At 40.0% G+C, this 26,434-nt stretch overlaps 2 protein-coding genes across 2 annotated transcripts; both read left to right on the top strand.

Annotated features, from left to right (window-relative positions):
- The first annotated feature begins 4,800 nt into the window (after positions 1 to 4,800).
- On the top strand, positions 4,801 to 13,697 carry LOC133027677 (dihydropyrimidinase-related protein 2-like). Its single transcript, XM_061094751.1, has 15 exons — positions 4,801 to 5,079; positions 7,456 to 7,544; positions 7,632 to 7,816; positions 7,957 to 8,121; positions 8,536 to 8,597; positions 8,741 to 8,821; positions 8,948 to 9,016; positions 9,602 to 9,722; positions 10,497 to 10,653; positions 11,756 to 11,897; positions 12,075 to 12,159; positions 12,265 to 12,350; positions 12,435 to 12,614; positions 12,824 to 12,989; positions 13,145 to 13,697. Exons 1-15 carry the CDS (start codon positions 4,801 to 4,803, stop codon positions 13,234 to 13,236), a joined length of 1,959 nt encoding a protein of 652 aa, XP_060950734.1. The 3' UTR covers positions 13,237 to 13,697.
- Positions 13,698 to 18,266: 4,569 nt separating this feature from the next.
- On the top strand, positions 18,267 to 25,252 carry si:ch1073-416j23.1 (rac GTPase-activating protein 1). The gene is made up of 16 exons (XM_061095246.1): positions 18,267 to 18,467; positions 18,804 to 18,947; positions 19,030 to 19,119; positions 19,451 to 19,504; positions 19,773 to 19,871; positions 20,117 to 20,252; positions 20,399 to 20,407; positions 20,589 to 20,713; positions 20,821 to 20,979; positions 21,423 to 21,518; positions 22,196 to 22,394; positions 22,816 to 22,921; positions 23,619 to 23,751; positions 23,950 to 24,052; positions 24,379 to 24,475; positions 25,111 to 25,252. Exons 1-16 carry the CDS (start codon positions 18,267 to 18,269, stop codon positions 25,154 to 25,156), a joined length of 1,797 nt encoding a protein of 598 aa, XP_060951229.1. The 3' UTR covers positions 25,157 to 25,252.
- The last annotated feature ends 1,182 nt before the right edge of the window (positions 25,253 to 26,434 follow it).

Genomic DNA, 26,434 nt, shown 5'->3' with positions numbered 1-26,434 from the left:
CAGCAGCTGGTGAGTTCATGTTTTCTTTGAGTGATGATTCACACTCGGGACTCGTTCACACCTTGTGTGTTTCAGACCATCAGTCTTAGTTTAGTCTGAACCTAAACATCAGGTGTGAAAGGTTCCTCAAACACATGGAGGAGAGGGGGAGGGGGGGGGGGAGGAGAGGGAGCCCAGGAACACATGTGCAGCATCAGGTATCAGCTCTGAGTAATTACAATGAAAACAATAACAGTATAAAGATGCTATTAATTATTAATGATAGAAGCAACACTTCATATAGTAATTAAGTAATGATACGTTTTATTGTTAATAATAATAATAATAATAATAATAGCTGCTATCCTGCAGGTCTGGAGTCGGTGATACATGCAAAGAGAGAGAGAGAGAGAGAGAGACTATGGGAGGAAAAAGACAAATGTGTGTGTGTGTGTGTGGAGGGGGGGGGGGCAGAGAGAAGGGCTGAAGTGCTCAATGCATGATGGGAGTTCTCCAGCAGTCTAGACCTACAGAAGAATAACGAAGGGATGTTTCAGGACCTGATCCAGAAGTATAAGCTTTATCAAAGAGGAACATTTTAAGTTCCTTAAATGTAGATATGGTGTCTGACTCTAGAACCCAGAGTGAGAGCTGGATCAACAGGAGAGGAGCCTGGTAGCTGAAGGTTCTACCTCCTGTTCTACTCTTACTGACTCTAGAACCCAGAGTGGGAGCTGGTTCCACAGGAGAGGAGCCTGGTAGCTGAAGGTTCTACCTCCTGTTCTACTCTGACAGACTCTAGAACCCAGAGTGAGAGCTGGATCAACAGGAGAGGAGCCTGGTAGCTGAAGGTTCTACCTCCTGTTCTACTCTTACTGACTCTAGAACCCAGAGTGGGAGCTGGTTCCACAGGAGAGGAGCCTGGTAGCTGAAGGTTCTACCTCCTGTTCTACTCTTACTGACTCTAGAACCCAGAGTGAGAGCTGGATCAATAGGAGAAGAGCCTGGTAGCTGAAGGTTCTACCTCCTGTTCTACTCTTACTGACTCTAGAACCCAGAGTGAGAGCTGGATCAACAGGAGAGGAGCCTGGTAGCTGAAGGTTCTACCTCCTGTTCTACTCTTACTGACTCTAGAACCCAGAGTGGGAGCTGGTTCCACAGGAGAGGAGCCTGGTAGCTGAAGGTTCTACCTCCTGTTCTACTCTGACAGACTCTAGAACCAGCAGAGAACCTGTGTTTTGGGAGAGCAGTGATCTGTTAGGACAGGACAGTGTTATGAGCTCTTTGATATTTGAAGGGTTTGATTGTTGAGATCTTTCTATGTGAGGAGCAGGATCTTGATCTCCAGAGTTCCACAGGGAGCCAGTGCAGAGAAGCTCAGAGCAGTGAGATGATCTCTCCTGGTTCCTCTAATCCGCTCAGTCTGAATTTAGAAGTAAGAAGTTGTGGGTCGTCCAGACCTTGATGTTCTCGAGACATTCCTGAAGTTGAACTAAGTGATTAGATTGATCAGGCTTCATAGAGATGTACAGCTAGGTGTCATCTGCCTAACAATGGAAATGTACCCGGTTCTTTCTGATGATGTCGTAGGAACTGTTGGGATTTTCTGTTCGTTTATGGTCTCAACCTGATCAGGTACAGTGTTAAGTCCGACCAAAAGAGGAGTTCTGGGTCTGGATCAAACTGAACCATGGTTCTGTTTCAGAGTGAAAAAACTTTTTGGGATAGTCGGAACATTTGGAGCAATCACAGGAGGTAGAGACAGAATTAAACAGTAGAAGAAGAAGAAGAAGTCTTCACCTCTGACGATATAATGTTTGAACCACAAGTGTAGTGTAGAGTACTGTAGTACTGTGGAGTACTGTAGTACTGTGAGGTACTGTGGAGTACTGTAGTACTGGAGTACTGCGCCTGAAGGTGCTGATGCTGCTAGTGATACCATCATGATGTTATCATGGCAACCAGATCAAGCACTTCATTAATTTTCCAAATTCAAACAGAAAGACTACTACCCCCCCACCTGACAACACACCCATGTTTGCCATCTACAAACCAATCAGAGTCAAGTACAGGTAGACTCCGCCCACGTAGGTGATGACGTCAGGACGTACGTATGTCAGACAAAATGACACCATGGAACAAACGCATATATATATATATATATATATATATATATATATATATATATATATATATATATATACATATATATATATTGTAACAGGGTAACTGTTAATGTATTAATGTCTGTGTTCATGTCTGTAGTCAGCTTTTTTCTCAGAGGCTTGTGTCAGCAAGGATCCAGGGTTTGGAACCAGCAGCTCACTGACGGAGGCACATTGGCCTGCCCCCACTCCTCAGCCAATCAGAGCAGAGTCCAGCTGTCACCTGACTGCACTATAACAGCCTCCCAGAATTCCACCGTGCTGCGTCTGATGAAGAGAATGGTTTCCTCTTAGCTATTTTTGACCTGATGTGCAGCTGACAAACACATGGTGGCGTCAGTGAGTCAGTGGATTATCATGGTGCTGGACTGAACTATTGATTCAGTCTGTTTTTAACTAACCAGCTGTTCTCAGAAACAAACCTAACTGGAAACATCTCTAGTTATCCAGCCGCTGGTTGACCTCAGTGTTGACGTGGTTGTTAGTTAACTGTTATTGAAGGAGTCAGAACTCCGACGTGTTGAGAACAAAAATGATGGAAAACTAATGCAAGTTAATTCAACTTTGTTCTGATTGGCTGTTCCACCTGCGGACTGGAGCATTGTGTTACTTCACTCGTGGATCTGAGGTGACAATGTGTAACCTTCTCATAGTTTTGCAGAGGAAATGAACTGGCAGATTAAGCTGTTAAGAAAAAAATGAATCTGAACATTATCAATGATAATAATATTGAATAATATTATTCTGATCAGTGATAAAAAACAAGTCAACTGGATTTGTTTGAGTTGAGTCGACTTGTTTATGTCACTTGGATTTAACATAACCTGGATGACTGAGAATCTCAGAAATATTGTTATCAGTTTCACATGAGATGAAAGTTTCAAGAAGAGCAACGTTTCACACATGAACAGTTCACGAGTATTTCAGCACTTCACATCAATATTATATTATATTACTGAGAAAATAATTTGATTCTGTAGAGTTCAAACATAAAAACATTTTTTTTTTACTGGTTTTCAAATCATATTGATTTTTTGTTAAATTTTGTGTTTGTTTTTCATGTTTCACTTTCGTTATTTTCCTTTCAAATGTTCAAATGAAAAAGAAAAACATGAAAATATTTAATAATCGACTGAAATATTGACTATTTCTCTGATTTTAATCCAAAGCAGAATTATAACATGTTTTAAAAAGTGGATCCTGCTGTTGATCTTTTCTGATTCCAGATGGTATTTTTTTATAATGTGAGTCTGAACATCTTACGAATCGACAGTTTTCTTTGATCACATTAAAAAACTGAACAATAAACTGGGTTAGTGTTTTGTTTTATAATATTGAACTTTAATCAGATTGTGTTTGGTGGAACCACCTTTATTTTCTCGTTCGGACCACAACGAGTTTCCTCATCTGAACCACAATGATTTTGCCTCATTATTAAATCACTGATCAATAAAAACAAAGATCTATAAAAACACAAAGATGTATAATATTAGTATATTATAAAAAAAAAAAATATTTCATGTATTGTTTGTCAGGTTTGTTCCTGAAAAAAACGACAACTTCATGTAAGAGACACACACTTTATTATACTGTGTGCTAGTATGTGTGTACGTGACAAAGTGAATGTGACAAAGAGTTCAGACTGAAACAACCTCAGTTTCACAACATCTACAGTGATGAGCACTGACCTGTGTGTGTCTGTCTGTTCACTGAAGCTCAAATAATTGAGTTGTTCACTGTGATTTCTTTCACTCAATAAAAAAATCTGAGACCTAATTATTTGTTATATATAATTATAATAGCATTTGAATTTTAACACATTTTTAATTTGATTCTTATTTCTAAACTAAAAACTGTATTTCCTTACTCTGGAGCACAGAGTCGTCTGACTGACTGATTGAAGGCCTACAGGAAACGGTGGCTCGGGGTCAGGTTGAGAGTCGGGGGTCAAGGTAGGGAAACAGTCTGGTCTTCTATCATCTGACCTGTAGGTGGAGCTGTGAGTCTGGTGACCATAGATATCATATATAAAGACTAGATGTCTCGTTCGACGGAGCCGGGCGTCCGCACATGGCGGCCATCTTGCTAGGGGGCAGGTTGCTCACCCATAACATTGTGTTGGTAGTGGTAAATAACCATAACTTGCTCAATTTTCAACCGATTTTTAAACGATCTGGTTTGTTATAACAGCAGAGATGTAGTTATGACACTGCACAGATTATTATTTTTTTGTGTGCAGTCATAACTACATCTCTGACATTTATAACAAACCAGATCGTTTAAAAATCGGTTGAAAATTGAGCAAGTTATGGTTATTTACCACTACCAACACAATGTTATGGGTGAGCAACCTGCCCCCTAGCAAGATGGCCGCCATGTGCGGACGTTCGTCTCCGTTGGCCGGCAACGCAGACGAGACATCTAGTCTTTATATATGATATCTATGCTGGTGACAGTCAGGTGAGCAGTGACACCTGAGAGATAATATAAAACGACCTTTGACCCTCTCAGACTCAAGTCAGTTGCTTAGTGTTTTCTTGCCTCTGATTGGTTCCTCTCAATTTCCTGCCTCCTCCATGACCTCCTTTTTGTCTCCTCCTCATCTTCTTGCTTCTTGTCGCCTTCCTCTCATTGTCAAACATCAGATCTGTTCATCATGTCTGAGTGCAGGCTTTCTCCAGAGGACGACTGCTCTTCTCTTCTCTCTCGGCTCGGTTCAGACTCGCCTCGTCCTCGGATGAAGTATGGAGGGATGTTCTGCAACGTCGAGGGAGCTTTCGAAAACAAAACCCTGAACTTCGAATCGTTCAGTCCGCAGACGCAGCGGCGCCGAGTCCGAAGCCGGACAGATGATGGTGACGGAGGAGAAGGAGGACAAGGTCAGACGGTGGTGTTTCCCTCCAGACACACCCAAGAAAACTACAGCAAGAGACAGGTTCAAATGACCTCTTCTGATTTAATGATTTTTTTGTCTGTGAATGATTATTTCTATAATTTAGAATCTTGACAAAAAATGTATTTAATGCTAGAAGATGAAGGTTTAAAGCAACAAAGCTGATACATTGAATGAATTAATAACTCATTTATATCATATATATGTAGCAACATATTGTTCTGAAGTGTCCATGGCAAGATACTGAATCACAAATTGCCCCTGACGGCTACACACATGCGATGGTGTGAAGGTGTAGTGAATTTTTGAGTGGTCAGCAAATATATATATGTATATTTATATATATATATACACATATATGTATATTTATCAACATATTTAGATCCATCTGAGGTTGGCGAACAGGGACTCCTGGTGGTGAGCTGAACATGAAATATGGTTAGATTTAGAGTAGGATTAGTTAAAGTTAAGGTAAAGTTAAAGTTAGGTAATCGTAAGGTTAATTAGATTTAAGGTTAGTTAAGATTGAGGTTAGATTAGGTTTGGGTAAAGTTGGGGTTAGGGTTTCTTGTTGTCGGCAGAAATCAGACTCAACTCATTTTCTCTGTAAACGGATGTGGAGGCTGTGATTCTGTCTCCTGATTGGTTGAGTGAGGAGCCAAGTGACTCAGACAGAATGAGGTCGTGACGTCTCGGAGCGGAACTCGTTTATTATGCTTCATTGATCACGCTGTGAAATCCAGGTCAGATGATCAGCTTCGTGTTCTCACTGACTCCAGTTTCTGTCGTCGTCTTTCAGAGCAGAACCAACTCGGACCACAACAAATTATCAAAGTAACTAAGAAAAGGATAAATAATTTGAAGATAAAATAATTTATCTATTCTATTTATATTTTTCGTTGTTACTTTTAACATGTCAGGAACATGTCACATTTCGGAACATGCAGGGGCGTAGCACAAGATTCTGGGCGCCATATACAAGCAGTCTCTGTGGGCCCCCTTCCTCTCTTGATTCATGATGTCCCTCATGCATGAATAACTGTAGTGTTTGTTATTGTATTAAATAATAAACAGTACATACAAATCAAGTTCATTTCAATCCACCTTTCGCAGACTTTTGCCTACTGTTACTTTACTTAAATGAGGTTCGTTTCGAGTATCTTGCTTTAAAGAACAATTTTTAACATGTATTCAGGTATTTCCTAAAGTATAAAACACACCTTAAAAATGCCATCTACATGTTCATGGCCATCTTCAAAATAAATCCTCTGTAGAAACTCAGCTGTAGCTCCTCAGCGGATCATCACCCAGTGTGGTTATTTAGCTCCCAGTAAAGAAGACAAACCCTCGGCTCCATGAACATCAGACGACTGGGAACAAACAGTGTGACCCGATGGAAGACACTGTTATGATGGACTCATCTCTCTGTGGAAAGAAATCTGCCCTGTTTGCTTTCTTTCGCTTTCCTGTCTTTCTATTCTTTTCTTTTCTGATTCACAGACGTTTTCTTTCCTGACATATTGAACATCACTCCTCCAGCAGTCAGTCACTCTCTGACTTCCATTATGTTAACACTATGCAGCGTTCGTAGACTTTATTTTGAAGCTCCTCACCGGAAGTCGAGGGTGTGTGTATACTGTCTGCAGCGTGACGTCAGAAAAGACGGAAACAATAGCAGGTTGTGTCCGCGCGAGCATCGATCAGCTGATCACAGATCGGTCAGGATGTTCCACAACAAGAACAAGAGGCCCGCGGTAAGTCACCGGACTCACCGGAGTCACCGGAGTCACCGGACTCACCGGACTCACCGGAGTCACCGGAGTCACCGGAGTCACCGGGCCGGTGAGGGAGGATGCTGAAGCTGCGGCTGTCATCCATCCAGCCCTGGTCCAGTCTGCAGCAGCCGCTCGGGTTCCGGCTCGGCTCGGCTCAGTTCGGTTCTAAAGCTAAAGACTGGGACATTTCAGCTTTGTCTGTTTGACCGAGGATAAAACATCTCTGTGAACCACGCCCCCTTTTGACCGGTTTCCATACACGTGACCGTCAACACAACTGAAACGTCATCATCAGATCTGAAATCATTAAAACTGAATTTACACGTTTCTGACGATAAAAACTCAAATGTGACATTAATATTAAAACTGAACCTTGTCTGTGAAATGAAAAAACTTAGTTTCAGATAAAAATCACTTGATTTTCCTTGAAAACAATTTAATTATATATATACTCATATTTCATTTTGTCTTTAGACCGAAACTATCAAATAATTGATCAATTCACTCATAATTCACAGGTTCAGATTATGATTGAAACATTTTCCTTTTTTAAAATAAATTTCATCTGTTCTCAGATGTTTTATCTTTGTATTATTCAGAAGTGCTGACCGTTTTTTTACCCAGAATGCTTCTTGTTTTTCAGGGCGACCGTCTGATCATCAAAGGAGGAAAGGTTGTCAATGACGACCAGTCGTTCTACGCTGACGTCTACGTGGAGGAGGGAACCATCAAGTAAACTGTTTACATATCAATAATTCTTAAATTGATGGATGTGTGGCTGTGACCCGACTCTGACATCACTTCCTGTGTCCTTATCAGACAGATCGGTGAGAACCTGATTGTCCCGTCTGACGTGAGGACGGTGGACGCTTACGGTCAGCTGGTGATCCCCGGAGGCGTGGACGCCAACACCAGTCTCCTCGCTCCGCAGAAGGGCCTGAGCCCGACGGATGGTTTCTACCAGGGAACTAAAGCCGCAGTGTCCGGGGGAACCACCACCATCAGTCAGTCAGCAATATTCAATTATTCAATTTGTTTGTATAGCACCAAATCATAGTAAACATTATCTCAAGGCCCCTTTGGTATTAATTAATACTGATTAATACTGATTGATCATGCTACAGTCAGATGTTTGTCTTCACAGTCGACCATGTGCTGGTGGAGCCGGGCACTAGTTTACTGTCAGCGTTTGATCAGTGGAAGGAGACGGCAGAGCAGAGGGCGTGTTGTGACTTCTCTCTTCACCTGGACATCACTCGCTGGCACGACGGACTTTACGAGGAGCTGGAGACGCTCGTCAAAGATAAAGGTCAAAGGGTCAAAGGGTCAAAGGGTCAATGGGTTAATGGGTTAATGGGTTAGGGTCAGACATTTACTGACCAACTCTTAGTCACAACCAGAAAAACATGAGGAATAGATCACATGACCAGGAAGATGAAAATATGTAACTCATTTAAGTAACAACACAAACTACACATTTAACACACTGAGTCTATGTTCTATACAAATGATATAAAGTTTGACATTGACGGTTTTAAACTTTCTCTCAGGCCAAACCCAATTTTCACTAATAACGAACTAACTAACTAACTATCCGACGGACTGACTAGCTGAAGAAACAATGGGAGGTGAAAACTTAACCTACTCGCTGAGGTAACTTAATTGAACTAGTGCTGTTGTTGATTTACTGTTGTGAGTTTACTGTTGTGTATTTGTGTTGCAGGTGTGAACTCCTTCCTCTTCTTCATGTCGTACAAAGATAAATATCAGAGCTCCGACTCTCAGGTGGATAAATAGTTAATTACTTTATTGATGATATTATTAATGAGTGTATATGATCAAATATTGTATTAATAATTATAATAAGATTATTGTTTGTTGCTGTTTAATTCCAGTAATGGAATCTTCCTCTGTTGTCATGGTTTCAGCTATACGAGGCGTTCGGGGTCCTCCGAACTCTTGGAGCCATTGCCCAGGTCCACGCAGAAAATGGTGACATCATCGATGAGGTAATCACATTCTGACTAATCAGAGAAGAACTCTCACTGTCAGAATGAGAACAAGTTGGTTCAAATCTATTTGTTCTTAAATATATTTGTTACATTGTGTTTAAGTCCTTTGATTTTCCTGTTCAGGAACAGAAGAAGCTTCTGACTTTCGGCATCACTGGACCAGAAGGACACGTTTTATCTCAACCTGAGGAGGTTCTCTCTCTCTCTCTCTCTCTCTCTCTCTCTCTCTCTCTCTCTCTCTCTCTCTCTCTCTCTCTCTCTCTCTCTCTCTCTCTCTCTCTCTCTCTCTCTCTCTTTTTATATATATATATATATATATATATGTGCATATATATATAATAGGGCTTTCAAAGTTAAAGCATCAATGTAGGATGATTAATTTGTGGAATTAACCCATTTCTTTTACACATTAACTCATGTGCAGATGGTTGTTGTTTGTTTGATTTAAAAAAGAAAAATCCGATATTTACCACAAAAAAAATCTAAATATCGTCATTCTAGGTTTGCTCAGAGGCAAAGCAAGGAGACAGACACATTGAATTATGGTGTGATATGTTTTAGTTAGATTTTATATAATTTTATCAATCTTCTATCTATCTTTCCGTTCCCACAATAATGTAGAAAATTGGGATTTTTCAGGCATTTAGAAATGGTGATTAATCTGATTAAAATGTTTAATCGTTTGACATATATATATATATTTCATATAATATATATGTATACACACACACATGCACGTCCACCAGGAGGCTTAAGAGGGGGTGTGTTGGGTTTCAGGTGGAGACGGAGGCGGTCTATCGAGCCATCACCATCGCCAAACAAGCCAACTGTCCACTATATGTAACCAAGGTGATGAGCAAATCTGCAGCAGATGTCATCGCAAAATCCAGGAAGAAAGGTGACATCATCCTTGTCTTGTTTTCATCCTGTGTTTTAGTCCAGATTAAGTTCAGATTTAATTTGGATTGAAACAGTTCTCATTTTCTGTAATCTTTAAAAAATCCGTCTGTGACCTCTAGAGCTTCCAGCATCACCTGGTCAAGGTTAGAGGGAGTTAACCCTGACCTTTAACCCTTAACCTGCAGAGCCTTCCAGCATGAAAGCGAAAACTTCAACCTCTTCCATGGAGGATGAATGAGTTTGGTTAAGTCTGGGTTAAACTTCACCTGTTCATCATTCGTTTCTCTGGTCGCTGTTATGACCTCTGACTTTTGGCAACAGTACTCAGCTCCTTTGTATCACTACTGAAGCCTCTAGAAAATTAAAGAGCACGTTCTGTACGCTGGAGTTTGATTCCAGACCTGGTGCCGTGAGTAAAAGATCAAAGAGCTCACCTATGTCGAGTTGGTTCTTCTTCCCCACCACGGATGTTATGTTCTTCATTCCAGGACCAGTTAATGATGCCAGAGCTCAGCATTTCTAGGTTCGGCTCTTTGTCTGCTCACATAGCTTCCTGTGACTTTGGGCCCAAAGGAAAAGACCTGTGGCTCCATATTACTTCTTGGACCAAGGCCACCAGATGGTTGTTGCAGAGGCACAATGGGTTCTCATTGTCGTCTTGGAATAGCTCTTGGTCGGGGGGCCCAACCTGGGAGTGAGACTCCAGCAGGGACACACAAAAACCTGTTCAATGGGTTGAACACAAAGTCTTGTCTCATGTTTCTGCCCTCAGGTATAGTGGTTTATGGGGAACCAATTACAGCCAGCTTGGCCACTGATGGCTCTCACTATTGGTCCAAAGACTGGGCCACAGCTGCTGCCTTTGTCATGAGCCCACCCATCAACCCTGACCCAACAACTCCACAGTACTTGACCTCTCTGCTGGCGTGGTGAGTAAAACTCCATCTATTTATTGGGCCTGGGTATGATGGTTAGCATCATGCAGCCTGGTCTGCCTCCACTGGGGGGTAGGGCTGGCTCCACAGGAGAGGAGCCTGGTAGCTGAAGGTTCTACCTCCTGTTCTACTCTGACAGACTGTAGAACCAGCAGAGAACCTGTGTTTTGGGAGAGCAGTGATCTGTTAGGACAGGACAGTGTTATGAGCTCTTTGATATATGAAGGGTTTGATAGTTGAGATCTTTCCATGTGAGGCGCAGGATCTTGATATTCACAGGGAGTCGGTGCAGAGAAGCTCAGAGCAGTGAGATGATCTCCTCTGGTTCCTCTCAGCTCTCGTGCTGCAGCATCTTGGACCAACTGGAGGCTTCTCACAGACTCACTGGGACGTCCTGATGATAAAGAATCACACTGATCCAGTCCAGAGGGAACTAATGGACGAGTTTCTCAGCTTTCTCCTGAGACAGGATGTTCCTCATGTTCATGATATTGTGCAGGTGGAAGAGAGCTGTCCTAGAGACATGTTCTCTATGGGGGTCACATGTCCTGGTCCTAACTGAAGGTTCCTCACGATGGAGCTGGAGGAAATTTGATTAAAAACACGATTAGATAAAAGTGTTTAGAACAACTAAACCTGCTGCACATAGTCTGGTAACAAAGTTACACATCTGATTTCATACTTAACACTTAATTAAAGGTAAAACCACATTAAACATCTGTTTTAGAATCGAAAGGACAAATTGATGTTTCTGATGACGAGACAAAAGTCAGATCTATGAAAGAAAAGCATTGATTATTGAGGAAGCTCATGAGTTCCTCCTGGGAGTTAAAGGTGGTTCAGTAAATACAGTGATGAAGGTAAATCTGAGCTTCTTCTGATTTCTTCTATCAATTATCAGTAATGAAGGGTCTGTTTCTAGTAGATTTAGCTTCTTTTTTTTTACATGCTTTTACAAAGGAGTGTCGAGTGTCTCAATCAACAACACCATCAACTTGTGTGCCAGTAACAATGAAGTAGCTGTCGTGTTGAAACCTCCGACCTCAACAGTCCAGATGCAGCAGGTGAACCTCACACAAGTTTTATGTGTTGTCAGTGGTGACCTCCAGGTGACCTCCAGTGCTCATGCCAGTTTCTCTACGGCTCAGAAAGCCATCGGAAAAGACAACTTCACTTTGATTCCAGAGGGAACCAATGGGATTGAGGAGAGGATGTCGGTGGTCTGGGATAGAGCTGTGGTAAGACAATTTGACCTTTGACCTTTGATCCTTGGCTGACCCATATACAGACACGTTTACTCCCTCCTCTGCTCATGATCATAAAGTTTTCCTATTTGAACTTTTTTGAATGCAATTCCACTCATAACTAACAAATCATCAAACATGAAACATTTGACATGAGTTGTCTCTCTACAGACGACAGGGAAGATGGATGAAAATGAGTTTGTTGCAGTTACCAGCACCAACGCAGCTAAACTCTTCAATATGTACCCAAAAAAAGGTATTTACAGACGCTAATGATGTTTGTTTTGACTGTTTCACTTTAAACCTTTTCATTCAGGATGAGATGTTGACTTCACTCTTACTGGTGCACCTGTGTGTTCAGGACGCATCGCTGTAGGTTCTGATGCGGACATTGTCGTCTGGAACCCGAAGGAGACACAAACTGTTTCTGCAAAGACTCACAACCTGGTAACAATATCAGTATGATCGACTGATGACATTAACGATCAGTCACGATGTGATCCTCCCCTCACATGTTGCCTGTGTGTGCAGACAGTGGAGGTGAACATCCTGGAAGGTTTGGAGCTTCGCGGCGTGGCTTCTGTGGTGATCAGTGGAGGTCGAGTTGTTGTTGAGGATGGAAAACTTAGCGTGACCGAAGGTTCTGGACGCTTTGTCCCCAGGAAGGCTTTCCCTGACACTGTTTACAAGAGGATCCGAGCCCGCAGCAAGGCAAGCAACTAAGTATATACTGTAGTTCAGTGATTCTCAATGGTTGCGTGCACCAGCTGGTTGGTCGTGAATTGGAAAGATTGAGAACTACTGACCAAGTTAACCAACCTTAGCAGCTGGTCAGGTGGTTAACCAGATAACTAGTGAATGGGCTTATCAGTCAAATGATTCATCAGGTAGTTCTTTCAGTTTTTCTCTCTTTGTCTCAGATGGCAGAGGCTCGCGGTGTTCCCCGTGGAAACTATGATGGTCCAGTCCATGATGTCATCAGCATGACTAAATCTGTCCCGCACACTCCGACCAGCAGAGGGCACATCTGTCCAAAAACCCAGGCTGGCCCCCGAAACCTCCACCAGTCAGGATTCACGCTAGCTGGTAGGAGGGAACACGTCTGCAGGGTGTCCATCAGTAATCTGTTCAAACAATTGACCCTGAGATGCATTCGGGGAAATTTAATTTACAGCAAATACTTTAAACAGTTGAGTATGATAGTTGATGAATTATGAACATCATAACTTCTTCCCTTCCAGGTGCTCAGATTGACGACCACATACCTCGTCGCTCTGCTCAGAGGATTGTGGCGCCTCCTGGTGGACGATCCAACATCAGCTCTTTATCTTGAAACAACATCAACACTTACTGCAAGACACAACTAGACCTACCGCAACCTTACAAATCTTACAACTATACAACAATACCCTATGATTAGTGCTTCACCCTACTGCTAGACCCTGCAACTAGTACTTCACCAGAACAAAAAATACTACAATCTTCAACCAGCACTATACCTACAACTAATACCATACATTACAACTAGTACTAAATCTGACAATGATTTATACAACCTACAACTAGTACTACACCTTGCAAGTAGTACAACACCATACAACAAATACTAAAATTGACTGTTAGAACTGAAGTCTACAGCTAGTACTATGTCATAGAACTAGTACTACACCATACAACAAGTAAAACCTACAACTAGTACTTCACATTACATCTAGTACGATATCATACATTTAGTCCTACGTCCTACAGCTAGTATTATATCATACAACTAGAACTACACCCTAATCCTTCAAACAGAACTTTGTGTTTTTTGATACATTTCTTTAAATGAGAGCTCTAAAAAACTTCCTCTCATCTTGGGTTAGAGTTAGACAGTAACTGTAATATTAGTATTAATATTAGTATAAGTAATATTATTATTAGAAGTCAAAACCCTGAATATTCCAGAACATTCTTCTTTAGTTTATTTAACTTCATCTGCAGAAATATCATCAGAACAGTTTCACATTGAGGATTTAAAATGTTTGTTTAATATTAATAAAGTGTGATTACTCTGTTACCTGCAGTGGCTGTTTCTCCAGATGTTTCAGAATGTTTCAGTCTCATTTCTGTTTGTTTAGTTTAATTCTTTCCCTGTGAGACGTTTAGAATCCTCTGTGGTGACATCCTCAGTCCTCCCAGTGTTTCTAGTGGGTGGACTGACTCCAGGTTCTTTGTCCCAACAGGGTGAACCCAGTACATATTTATTTTTATTGAACTGATCAGTTTGAATTAAGTTAGACATCATGTGACTGTAAATGGTGCTAATTAATCCATTGATACCCGCTACTGTCAATAGAATTCCCATCTAAGCCACGCCCCTTTATGATTCCAACGTGACATCATATAATGACTCCACCCCCAGAAGAATCCAAACCAAACTAATATCCTCATCCCCCCACAATCCACACTTTTTAACTGTGGTTGAAGTAACTAAAGTAACTATTGACTGTAGACCATTGCTAGAGTTTGATGTTGACCTCTGAACCCTAACCTACTTCTTTGACCTCTGACCTCTGAAGGGATTTTTTTTACAGTGTGTTTGATTTGTTAAACACTTCATTTTATAACATGATCATTTTGTAATTTTCTACAGTGTTTATATCCTGCAGTTTTAGCATCAGTGATCATTGTCATAGTCGCCGTGTTGCCATGTTGTTGCTATGGTAACAACATCTTGTTTTGGCCAACCTTTCTGTAAATCCTGTTCTTCTTTCCAGGAGATGTTCAGACAGATGTTTGAACATGAGAACAGCTGGATTAGAGTTGAAACATAGGAACAGCTGGATTACAGGTGTGGCTCCAACACGGCGAATGTCTTCCTGTGTCGTTGTGTATCTAAAGAGGGGTTACTATGGTGACTGCTCTGTATCTATTGTGCAGTGATTGTGAAACGACTTCCATTTGTGATGAGAGTTGCATGAATAAAGGAGAGAAAACCCCCCAGAGTGACACGTCTGTTTTTATCAAGTATCTATGTTGATTCATTAAGTAATAATCCACGTTCATTGTTTGTTCTGCATCTTCACTGATTGACATGTTTGCACTTTTCAGGTTTATTTTTAGAATTTCTATTATATCAAAGCAACGAGTTATCTCATTAGTTAAATTTAAAGTAAATCTTGAGCAAAGTGAAAAACACAATTTTACTCAGAGAACAAGCAACTGAATTATTGTAGCATGCACCGAACTTCAGCTTGAAGGTAGAAGCATCTGTGGTTCAGGTAATTTACTCACCATGTCAAGAGTTTGATTCCCGGCTGTAGAATTTTACTATATTTTATTTAAATATATACTCACATTTTTTTACTCTGAAATAAGTAAATGTTTATGAAGACGAGAGAAAAGATTTACGTAAATTATTTACTAATACTGTAAACAGGAAACTGAAAAATCGGGATTTTTAATATTTATTAGACTTTTATTTTCTCATGCATACTCCAGAACAGAAGGTGGCAGTAATGCACCAAACAATGGTTGTGAAATGCTATAAACAAGAATAAATAATCACGTGGTCACAGACTCAGCTGATTTAAGGAGAATAGCAGCTGCTGTGTCACAGTGAGTTCATTCATTGTTCTGTGATTGGCAGAAACAGAACCTGACCACATGTGAGTTTCTTCTTTGTTCAAGTTAGTTTGTTGTTGTATTTTTGTCTTTGCTTGTTGTTTGATTTATCGTTTTGTTAGTGTTCTTTGTCTGTTGTTTATTAAATTACAAGAGGGTCAGAGGCAGTGTTCAAATTACGTTGGAGCCAGAGGGAGCCGAGCTCCCAGAGAGTGAGGACTAGCTCCCATGAAACAACAAAGTCAAAAATCTGAGGGGGTCTCTCATATCTGAAGTAGGGGTGCAACGATTAGTCGATGTCCTCGACAAAAACGATGACAAAAATAGTCGGCGACGAATTTACTCGAAAGTCGCGCATGTGCAATAGCGACAGAACATGGACCAATGGCGGCGTCCGTTCCATCTCGTACCAGGAAGACACAAATTCGGGAGAACTTCACTCTAAACATGACCCGATAAAAACTACCTGTAATATCTGTACGGCGGACCTGCTCTCCATGGAAGCAGGACACGTGCACGTGAGGAGAAGGCACGTGTGACATCGTAACGGAGACGATGCGGACTCGCCTCTGTAAGATAGCGTGTAAGCTAGCCTGTTAGCTAGCTTGCTATATAAACGTCCTGTGCCTAGAATCCATTTCAAAAATATGGTTTAAACTTTTTTTTAACGAGTTTAAAAGCGTTGTATTGCCTGACAAACGTCATTTTTTGATCACAATTATTTAGTCCGAAGAAGACTGTAGTTTGGTTTGTGGATGTTTATATTGCTGTTATTTTCATTTTCATTTTTGTTAACAGGAAAAATGGATACTTGATTTTAAATTTTTTTTTTTTTATTAGCACTTTGCCTGTCCATGGTTTTAAATGGGCAAAAACTAGATTTTTCTTTGCTTTTGTGTCAACAGTACACTTATATGCAGCAAAGTTTATTAAAAGACTTTTTTTTTAATGAAGTATCGATCTTTATTGTCTTTATTTTCAGTCATCACATGCCTCGAACAACCTCAAGCTAAATTTAAAAGCTGTTTGCTATATAAGAGCAATTGAGAATTTGTGTCATTCATAATCCGATTAGTCAATTAATCGTTTCAATAATCGGTGACTAATCGACTATCAGAATTGTCGTTAGTTGCAGCCCTGATTACAACCAATAATATATTGGAATTAATTAAAATAAATCAATTTCTGTACAAAAATGTCTCTGTCTGTTGTGTGCGTGTGTCAAGTTATATACAGCCTATGCCTACCGTGCGCAAAAGCGATGCTCGCGCCTAGGCTATTTCATTGTATAGCCTTGGTTAGCTATGTGCGCGGTGCGCCAACTTTTTTATGAGAGAGAGACCACCTGTCAGGGACCGAGCAGAAAGACTAGAGAGCCACAAGGTTTCTTGAAAAAAAAAGTTGTTTATTAATTTGGTTTCCTTAACAAAGTGCCAAAAAGATAAATTTCACAAATCGTCAATTTCTTACACTAGCCTCCTGTAACTGCTGGAGACCAGTTAACAGCATCACAAAAAAGAAAGGCCCCACTCAACTGAGATGGGGGAACATATATGATGGCTGGTCAAGCCACTCAAAATCAAAGAGGGGTATAGACTTAAACATACTAACATTGAAAACAAACTACAGCCACAACATAACCCCCAGTACAAGACCATATAATATTAACTAAGGGAAATTAACTAAATATAAATATCAAACAATAATCAAGGATTTAACAACTACAAATCAAGATAATGAAATGATGTCCTTCCCTATGATAACACGATACATGGTGCAGTCCAATTAGTACGCAACCCCATTTAAGGTTGCCTGCTGCAGCTGGGCCTCCTGTTGCTGAATGGCCAGATGACTCCAGCCACAAACCCCAGGAACTGGTAACTCAAAGAAAATGTAATTATTTATAACAGAAAGAAAATTTGTAATAAATAAAAGTACATTGTTTGAAATCAAAATGTGTCCAGTTATTTAATAGATGAAGGGTGGGTGTGTGTGTGTAAAAAGAACTAAGCAAATTAGGAAGTTACCACCATGTTACTGAGTCTCAGCATGTGTTGTTGCTGGTGCGGCCATCACACCACCTTAGAGACAAAAAGAAAATTTGAACCCTGGTCAGAGGTCATGAGGTCAGAGGTCAGGGGGTGGTGCCTCAAAATGTTTTTTATTTTAAATCTTTCCTGTCTGATTATCAGATTGATATGCTCACCATGTATTGATTATCACTGTGTATTGATTAGACCTCTGGTGGTGATGGGGGAGTCTCAGGTCATCGTGGAGGAGCTTCTTGCTCTGGGTCTGGTTCACGACAACGGTAAAACTGTTCACACACATTTAACCAATTTAATCCGATATAAACCAGCTCAACCAGTTTAACACGTTCAGCTGGATTTAATTCTGTGGTGCAGAAAAAACTATTGTTTAAAACATTTTTGAATAAAACCAATAGAAATTTAAATAATGATTTAAACAAACAAGAGATGAATCGATTCCTAAAGTGAATAAATAAAAACAGCTGTTACAGGTTCACTGTGTAGAATGTAGTGACATCTAGTGGTGAAGTGTCATGTTGCAGCTAAATACCCCTCACAAGGAAAACATTTCTTGTCATCTTCTTTGACTTTTTTTCTTTCATCTGTTTACTGTTTGATTTATAATAATAATAGTGAGAGTAATAGAAGTTGGTGAGGATCTTTGATGTGATGAAGAAGAGGCAGATTAATGGATCGAGTCATGATGGAGATGTTTTTTTCCCCAGAGATGGTTGAAGTGGTGAGGAACTTTGAGGCAGTGAAGAAGCGATGGATGTTGGCTGAGGCGGAGCTGAAGAAATACAAAGAGCTGCTGGTAAAGTCTGATGTGGCCAAAGCTGCTCTGGAGGTGAAACTAAAACACGCTCGTAATCAACTGGATGTGGAGATGAAGAAACGTTACAAGATGGAGGCTGACTACCAGTATTTGGTGAGCTGTCACAGGAGGAGGACAAACTTATTTTACATTTCGTCAGGACATAAGTCCGACTTAGAGTTGTCAAGGTGTTATCCTGTTTAACCTGATTTGATTTAATCTTATTTCAAGGTTTCTTTATTAGAACCCAAAGGTAAATTTGTGATGCAGACAGGATACAGTATTCCAAAATTCAAACAGGAAACACAACTCAATAGTCTTAAATCAATGATCATATCTGTTGCTATTTGATCTAATCTAGTGTAATCTAATCTGATTTATTTTGATCGAATATGATCTGATTTTAAACTAATTTGTTGAACGTGATTTGTTCTAATCTCTGGTTCACAGCAGCGGCAGATGCAGCTCATGTGCGATATCCTCGTCCACGACAGTAAATCGAGTTCGTGTCTGAACGACGAGCAGAAATCTCTGTTAGTGACGTTCGAACACAGAGGAGGAAACGTGACTCAGCAGCGGAGCAGCAAAAGGAAAGTTCACTAAAATATTAAAGATTAAACAAAGGGAAGAGGGAAACAATTCCTCAGTAGCTTTGATTGATGTTCCTAATAATGAGTGGATTTGTCTCTTCAGGTTGTCGGTGATTGATGAGTCGTCGTTCTTGTCTCACTCTGACATCAGCTACGATCGGACAGATGATGACGTGGTACGAACATGTTTTTCAACACGTCAGGAAATTATGTGATAAAGTTTGAATGTTAAGATTGAATATTTTTTTAATTCAAATTAGGCGTTTGTATTTAAAACCGCTCAAACAGAAAAGTTACTGTAGAAAAGTTAAAACTGAGTGTTTCTATTAAAACATAAAAACCTTTTAAGATGAGTTAATGTAGAATAAATCGTGTGAACTTCCTCGTTTATCGATGCAGATAAATTCATTTATGTATGAATGATGTAAATTCTGTACAGTTTAAAATGTGTTCCCTGATTTGAATATTTGAATAGTTTGTTAATAAGTTTGTTTTAATATTTTTTAGGATTTGGACTCGACTGTGGTTAAACCTCTGAGATCTCGAGTCAGAGAAAAAAGGGTGAGTCTGTCCCCTGACGTCCCCTGACGCCCCCCGGTTGTCCCCTGATGCCCCCCGGGGGTCCCCTGATGCCCCCCGGCACCCCCCGGGGGTCCCCTGACGCCCCCCGGTTGTCCCCTGATGCCCCCCGGGGGTCCCCTGATGCCCCCCGGCACCCCCCGGGGGTCCCCTGATGCCCCCCGGGGGTCCCCTGATGCCCCCCGCCACCCCCCGGGGGTCCCCTGATGCCAGACGCTCTGACACTTGATGTTCTCTTGCTTCTATGCAGCGGTCCTCGATGGGACCTGGTGTTGGCGTTACTGTCCTGAAGCGACGAAGAGGCAGTAACGTGTCCTCAGAGCTGCTCGAGAGGAAATCTTTAGAGAAGGTGAACGGATCAATACAATTACTTGATGGTTAATTTGATAATCAGTCAATGACCAATAAATTAAAGAACTAACAGATGTATTTATAGATATTTATCACAGAGGATACTTCATAGAAAACAGAAGGAGATAAAAACACTAAGAAGTTAATGTTGAATCAGAACATGTGGAGAAGTTGTTCTGTTCAGTTGTTTGTATTTTAAATGTTGACATTAAAAGTGTGAAGGTGAGTATTTTTGTGACTCAGGAGGTCGAGGCGATCGTGAAGGCGTCGGTGACGACTCCGGACACTGGAGGTCAGATTCACATGGTCGTAGGAATCTCTCAGGAATCCCCTGAACGTCCAGCACAGAGCGACAGTCAGGAATGTTCAGTGGTTGGAGGTGAATATCTTTTTATCATAATATTATATGTTTTATTATTAATGTTCATATCAGTCAATTCACCTTCCCAATGCTTAATTTAGTCTCATCCAGGGTTTATAGTCATGTTTTCCTCAGTGCATTGAAGAACAAAAGAACTAAAATAGAGCATATTTGTAGATTAACCTTTTTATTCACAAAGAAATACTTGGAAAATAAAAACATCATTGATTTGATTTCTAATATTTTTCTGACAGTTGATGAAGGTTCCTCTTTTTACTGAAGACAGTTGGAAGTGACAATAATAACTATAATATATAAGGATGAATAAAAACTGATGTGTTGATTATTCGTCAGATCAAACATCGGTGTGGTGTCCCTCTGAAGAGACGAAGCCTGAATCTGAAGATCGTTCGTTAGTCACTTCACTTCACAACTACAGAGCTGAAAAAACCCAGAAACATGTTTTTCTTTCTAAAACGGTATCATCATAAAATCAATCACTAAGATGCACGATGAACATCGAGGTCACTGAGCCACCGACCCTGACCTGCTGCTGTGATTCACCCCCCCATCCCTAACCCTGCAGGTGATCCGACCCGAGACCTGCTCGCCGTGTGGTAAGAGGATCCGCTTTGGGAAGATGGCTGTGAAGTGTAGAAACTGTCGCCTGGTCGCTCATCCAGAGTGCAAACAGAAATTAATGAATGGCTGCTCGGCCACCGCCGCAGGAGCTTCAGCTCCGATGGTTTGTCACTTTTATATTTCTACCACGTTAAGATTAACCCAAATGGATTTCAGCCACATTCAGACAAGATGAACCAGAGAGAGGGACAGAATTTTTACTGTGACAGTTTCACAGATTATCTGATTAAAGTTTGACATGCACCTCTAGATTTAAACCTGCAGAATCAATCTCCAGATCTAACCTCCACGTTAACACTCCACAATAATGCTCCAGATTAAACCTTCAGATTAAACCTCCAGGTTAAACCTCTAGATAAAACATCCGTATTAATGTGTCAGTGTAAACCCCCAGATTAATATTCTAGATACAATTTCAAGACTAGAACCTGGAGGATCAATATCTGGATTAAACCTCCAGATTAACATTCCAAATAATTCCAGACCTCCAACTGAATCAAAAAACTAAAGAAAAAGCTAAAGACAGATTTGATTTTTTTTTTTCAGGATTCGTTGGAAAGTTTTGCTCCGGTGACTCATCCCAGAATACCTCGGTTAATCCAAGAGTGTGTGACAGAGATTGAAAGGCGTGGCCTGCAGGAGGTGAGTTAACGTTATTCAAAATTGTAGATTAGATCAGATTAAAGCCCCTACATTGAACTTTACATTTTCATTAATTTTGCCGCCTCTGTGGACAAAAGCGGGTTGGGGTTGTTTCCACCAGTGCCGTCTGTGTATTGCCGTTGGTCTCGGGGTACGTAGGATCTGTGGGGCAGGTTTACATGATGCTTGGAAATTGGTGAGTTAAACCTCACCCTTAATTGAAAAGTGGACGTATTCACTCAGTGGTTTTGCGAGTTTTCACAAAGCAGGCTTTTATTTGTGGTTTTAATTACCCTTGCCAGAGAAAACACATGTGCCAGCTTTTAAATTTGATTATAGTTTAGGCAAAGATGTCGGTGTATTTGAGCCGGAAAAGAAAAGTGGAAGAAGAACTTAACGTTGATGCGGTTCAATTGTTGGTGAAATTCAGACTTTTTATAGATTTTAGTTTTTGTAAAGCTTGTGAGCTGGAGAGTTTCAGGCTGATGTGGGGACAGAGGATCTCTGCTGTCACAGACCCACAGCTGGTCTATGGACACGTGATTCATTTGTAGTCTCTAGTTATTCCAGTTTTTCACTGGCCATGAAAAGTATGAATGTCATTTATCACGTTTTTGTACATTGTGAAAATGATGGTTTAAAAATCCACATCTGTGTCCCTCCCTGTCTGTCTGCAGCGGGGTCTGTACCGTGTCCCTGGCGGCGACCGGGTGGTGAAGGAGCTCAGAGATCGCTTCATTCAGGGGAAAACGTCGCTCATGCTCAGTCACATTCAGGACGTCCATGTTGTTTGTGGACTTCTCAAAGACTTTCTGAGGAAACTCAACGAACCTCTGGTGACGTTCAAACTGCACCGCACCTTAATGGAGGCTTCAGGTAGGAACACGGAATATTTCCACATGTTCTGACAACGATAAAATCAATGAGATCAATACACACATATATCCATATTAAATATATTTCCGGCTTGGTTTGAAATCTAATTTGCAGCAGTGTGAGATCCAGACCAAAATGTATTCATGCAAAAATATATTCCTATACATTAAATTATTAACAAATATCTTTAACCTTAGTTGTAGCTTAATATTTTTTTTAAATACAAAATAATTTTCTCTGTAATTTAAATACATTTTATTTAAGTCAAGTTTTAAGTTTTTTTTCTACCGTGTTTAATCTGATTGTTAGTGAGTTTCGTATTGCACTTTGTTGTTTGTATTAAAAGGTGCTTCACAAAATAAGTTATTTATGTTATTTCCAGCTGATGTGAGATCAGCTCTTCTTCATCACTGTGTTTCAGAGCTGTCTGATGAAGACAACAGCTCATCCATCTTTTATCGGACCATAGCAGAACTACCCAAATCCAACAGAGACACTCTGGCTTTCCTCATGCTTCACTTACACAAGTAAGAACTTCCAGCGAACAGTTTTCGGTTTCTTCTTGATGGCACGTGACATGTCGACAGTGTTTTTTTTTAGTTTCATTTAACACAATGTAGCACATGTGTCGAGCTGATGCAAGAAAAACAGTCAAATTCATGAAATAATTTTTCCTTTAAAATGTAAACATTTTATACTCTTGAATATTTAGTTGTCATTGAAGCGTATGTGAAGCAGAAGAACCAGTAAAAACTAATAAAAGTTTTCATTTTGAATATAAAGGTTTATTGATTAAAGCACATGAAAAGATTCCACCTTAAAACTGCTGCAAATTTTATAAACGGTGTGAAAAAAATATTTGTCTTTGTTTTACAAAACAAATGTGTTCATACAAGCTTGTTGAGCAGCTTTCCCTTCACAATGCATGCTGGGAAATGCGAACTAGCATAATTATATAATTATTATATAAATTATTCAAATATACACATATATGTAATATATATATATATATATATATATATATATATATATATATACATACAGAATAAAAGCAGACTGAGAACAGAACCGTGAGGAACTCCATCAACAGTTTGAACTGAAACAGATTTTTACAAAACTTTTTCTTTAGCAGGAAATTATTTACAGGGATAAAGTATTGATTATTTCACAAAAGTAGAAAGTTAAATTTCTTTTTAATTTGACTTGTGTCTTTTTACTTTTCAGAGTGATAAAGAGCCCTCAGTGTCAGATGGATCAGAATAATTTGGCGAGAGTGTTTGGACCAACTATAGTTGGTCATGGGATATCTGAACCGTCGGCAACGACGATCCTGAGAGACACAAACACTCAACCGAAGGTAAGTGTCCACTTTCACCTCAAATTCATTCAACTGAACGAACAGCAAATGTTTTCTTTTAGCACTCACAAAAAATTAGATAAGATGAAAATCACATGTAAACAATCATCATTCAAATGTTATTGTCTGACCTGAAACACTAAATTAACGTGTATGTACATGACTGTGTGAATTCATTGTGCACATCATTTCTCACAGGTTATTTGTCGACTCTTGTCTCTTCCTGAAGATTACTGGAGGCGTGTCCTGGCTGTTCACTCAGATCAAATGTCGTCCTTATCCTCCACCAATAAGACTCCCAGTGAGTTAAAGACATGTTCCAGGTCACTGACGGAGAGGAAAGCAAAACAATGCTTGCAATGCAAATGTCCTTGACATCTTTCCTTGACCTTGTTACGTATATTCCATCGGGGTCAAGGAATAGTGGTTAGGAAGGGAGAGGATTTTAACTTTCCAAAAACGTCCACAGGGATGTGTCGTGTGACATAAGTCCTTTTATTGTCAACATGTCCAGAGAATACTGTCGACCATGTCCTGTTCAGTTTTTACACAAAGTCAGTGCGATCTTGAGCAAACATTGAACACACGTCTGTCGCCATGTTTTTATTCATGACTTTTTTCTTTCAGGTCCGTTGTTTCAACCATTGACGTCTCCAGAGTTGAACAGTTACTATAAAAGCAGAGGATCTGTGAGAGGAAGGATCAGAAACCCATTAACTAACACGTAAGACCACGACACACCCAATCCAATCAAAGTCTATTGTCACATGCACCAATGACAGCGTCATCGGAGCAGTGAAATTCTTGTGACCTGGCAGGCAACATCTACGCAGTAGACGGGCATTACAAAATAAAAAAAATAACATAACATAACATATAAAATAGCAAAATAAAGCAGCAGTTTACCGGGTGAAGGAGTGGGGAATATTAAATAAAATAATATGAATATATGTGTAGTAAGTACGTAAATTAAATAATATGAACATATGTGTAGTAAGTACGTAACCAGATCCAGCAATCAGAGAACACGACGCTAACACTAACTGTTCAGTGATCAGTTGATCTAACCCTAACCTAATTTCACTGCTTAATGTTTAAACAAAACAAATACTGATTAACAGAATAACTTATCCTGGTGATAATATCTAATCACCTGATGATGATTTAACTACAAAATTGTGGAAAGAACTTAATGAGAATTTATATATCTATATTAAATGTTTTTTTAAAGGGATGTTAATTTGAATACAAATAAAATAGTTATCCAATTGACCCTGTCTGTCACATCACTGGAGCAGTGACTGAAGTTTACACTTTACACTTTCTCTGTTTTGTGTTTTTTTTTTTTTCTTTCATCAGTGGTCGGGTTCCAGCAGGAAGGAAGTTCTTCACTTCACCCAATTGATCCAATCACCTGTGAAATCGGACCCACTTCAGCCTTTAACCGCTTTATATTTCAAATGATATGTACTGAAACCCAGTCACAGACACATGGTTATTGTGTTAAGATTCATGTTTATTTAATGATAGTGTGATAAACAGAATTTAGTAGAATTGTCCATTGATAATGTTCATAATCATCTGTTTTGTCTAAATCCTTAACTGTGCAAAGAAACACAAACTCAAAAGAAGTTTCTCTTCCTCGGCAGTAACCATTCGTTTGGTTCTGACACATTTTCTATTTAGTCAGTAAAAATTCTGAATGAACCATATTGTTACCTGTTGTTGACCCTGACCATGAATTCGACTGGTTGCCTCAGACAGACCAGAAAACTATTCTTTATTGTTTCTTCACTACAGTAACTTGTCGTCTAAGCTACAACATGAACATGAATTGTAATGTGTGCATATTTGTTTGTTGAAAACCTGGTTTGGTTCTAGGTGTGTCTGTGGGTTTTGAATTGAAGAAAATGTAAACTACTGAAGATAAAATTACCTCCATGTTATTTAGGTAAAAAGTTTGAAATAAAGATGAAGTATTTAACCGTAAGAGTTTATGTTATTTGTCAATGTCTTGGTAATTCCTACATCTGCAGATGGACTCACCATACACTTCACCTTATGTGGCATGTACAATGAGCAAAGAGCAATCAGATTCTTATACATGACAAGCTCCTCCTCCAGCTTCTCTAATGTCTGAGCCGGGTGATCAGACATCCTGTCTCCATCTCTGTCCCAGACGCCCTGTCTTTGTTTACAAGACAAAGACCCGTGGATCCATCTGCTCAGACGCCTTGAGGGATCTTCTGCAGTGAACCATTTGCACAGAGACACTGAAAGAGAGGAAGCCATAAACATCTAAGTTCATAGAGCAAACACCCATAAACTTCAAGTTTACTCACAGAAACCTTTGTTCATTCTATCATTCACATATATGTCTGTTCTTTCATTAAACATTACCCAAATGCATGAATGATGGCAGTTCCCTCCTGGGTCCCAGTATTATGAAACAAAACAAATAAAAACAAATAATACTTTGGATCCAAGGGAGTTAGTAGAATTGTCTAGATGCCCCCCCCTCGGGTTAGGTATAGAGGTGAATATGGGTTTTGACTCACATCAGGAATTATGTCATGAGAAGGTATTAAAAAAATACCTTCAGTTTCCTCTGAGATGACAGAACTTTGTGTTTGGTTCTCTATATTCTCAGTTTCTTACCTTTTACTTAATTTCTGCTGTTTTT

Source organism: Limanda limanda, chromosome 21 (genome assembly GCF_963576545.1).
Source record: "Limanda limanda chromosome 21, fLimLim1.1, whole genome shotgun sequence".
Lineage (NCBI taxonomy): Eukaryota > Metazoa > Chordata > Actinopteri > Pleuronectiformes > Pleuronectidae > Limanda > Limanda limanda.
Note: the sequence above shows the minus strand (reverse complement) of the source record. Positions and strands in the feature narration are given on the sequence as shown.

Bases quoted from the DNA above. Each gene is read 5' to 3' on its own strand.
- LOC133027677 (XM_061094751.1), top strand. From the start codon at position 4,801: ATGTCTGAGTGCAGGCTTTCTCCAGAGGACGACTGCTCTTCTCTTCTC. The intron at 8,122-8,535 runs GTCAAAGGGTCA...TTTGTGTTGCAG, and splicing joins GACGCTCGTCAAAGATAAAG to GTGTGAACTCCTTCCTCTTC. The intron at 8,822-8,947 runs GTAATCACATTC...TTTCCTGTTCAG, and splicing joins ATGGTGACATCATCGATGAG to GAACAGAAGAAGCTTCTGAC.
- si:ch1073-416j23.1 (XM_061095246.1), top strand. From the start codon at position 18,267: ATGGTTGAAGTGGTGAGGAACTTTGAGGCAGTGAAGAAGCGATGGATG. The intron at 20,714-20,820 runs GTATCATCATAA...CTAACCCTGCAG, and splicing joins ATGTTTTTCTTTCTAAAACG to GTGATCCGACCCGAGACCTG. The intron at 24,053-24,378 runs GTGAGTTAAAGA...TTTTTCTTTCAG, and splicing joins CTCCACCAATAAGACTCCCA to GTCCGTTGTTTCAACCATTG.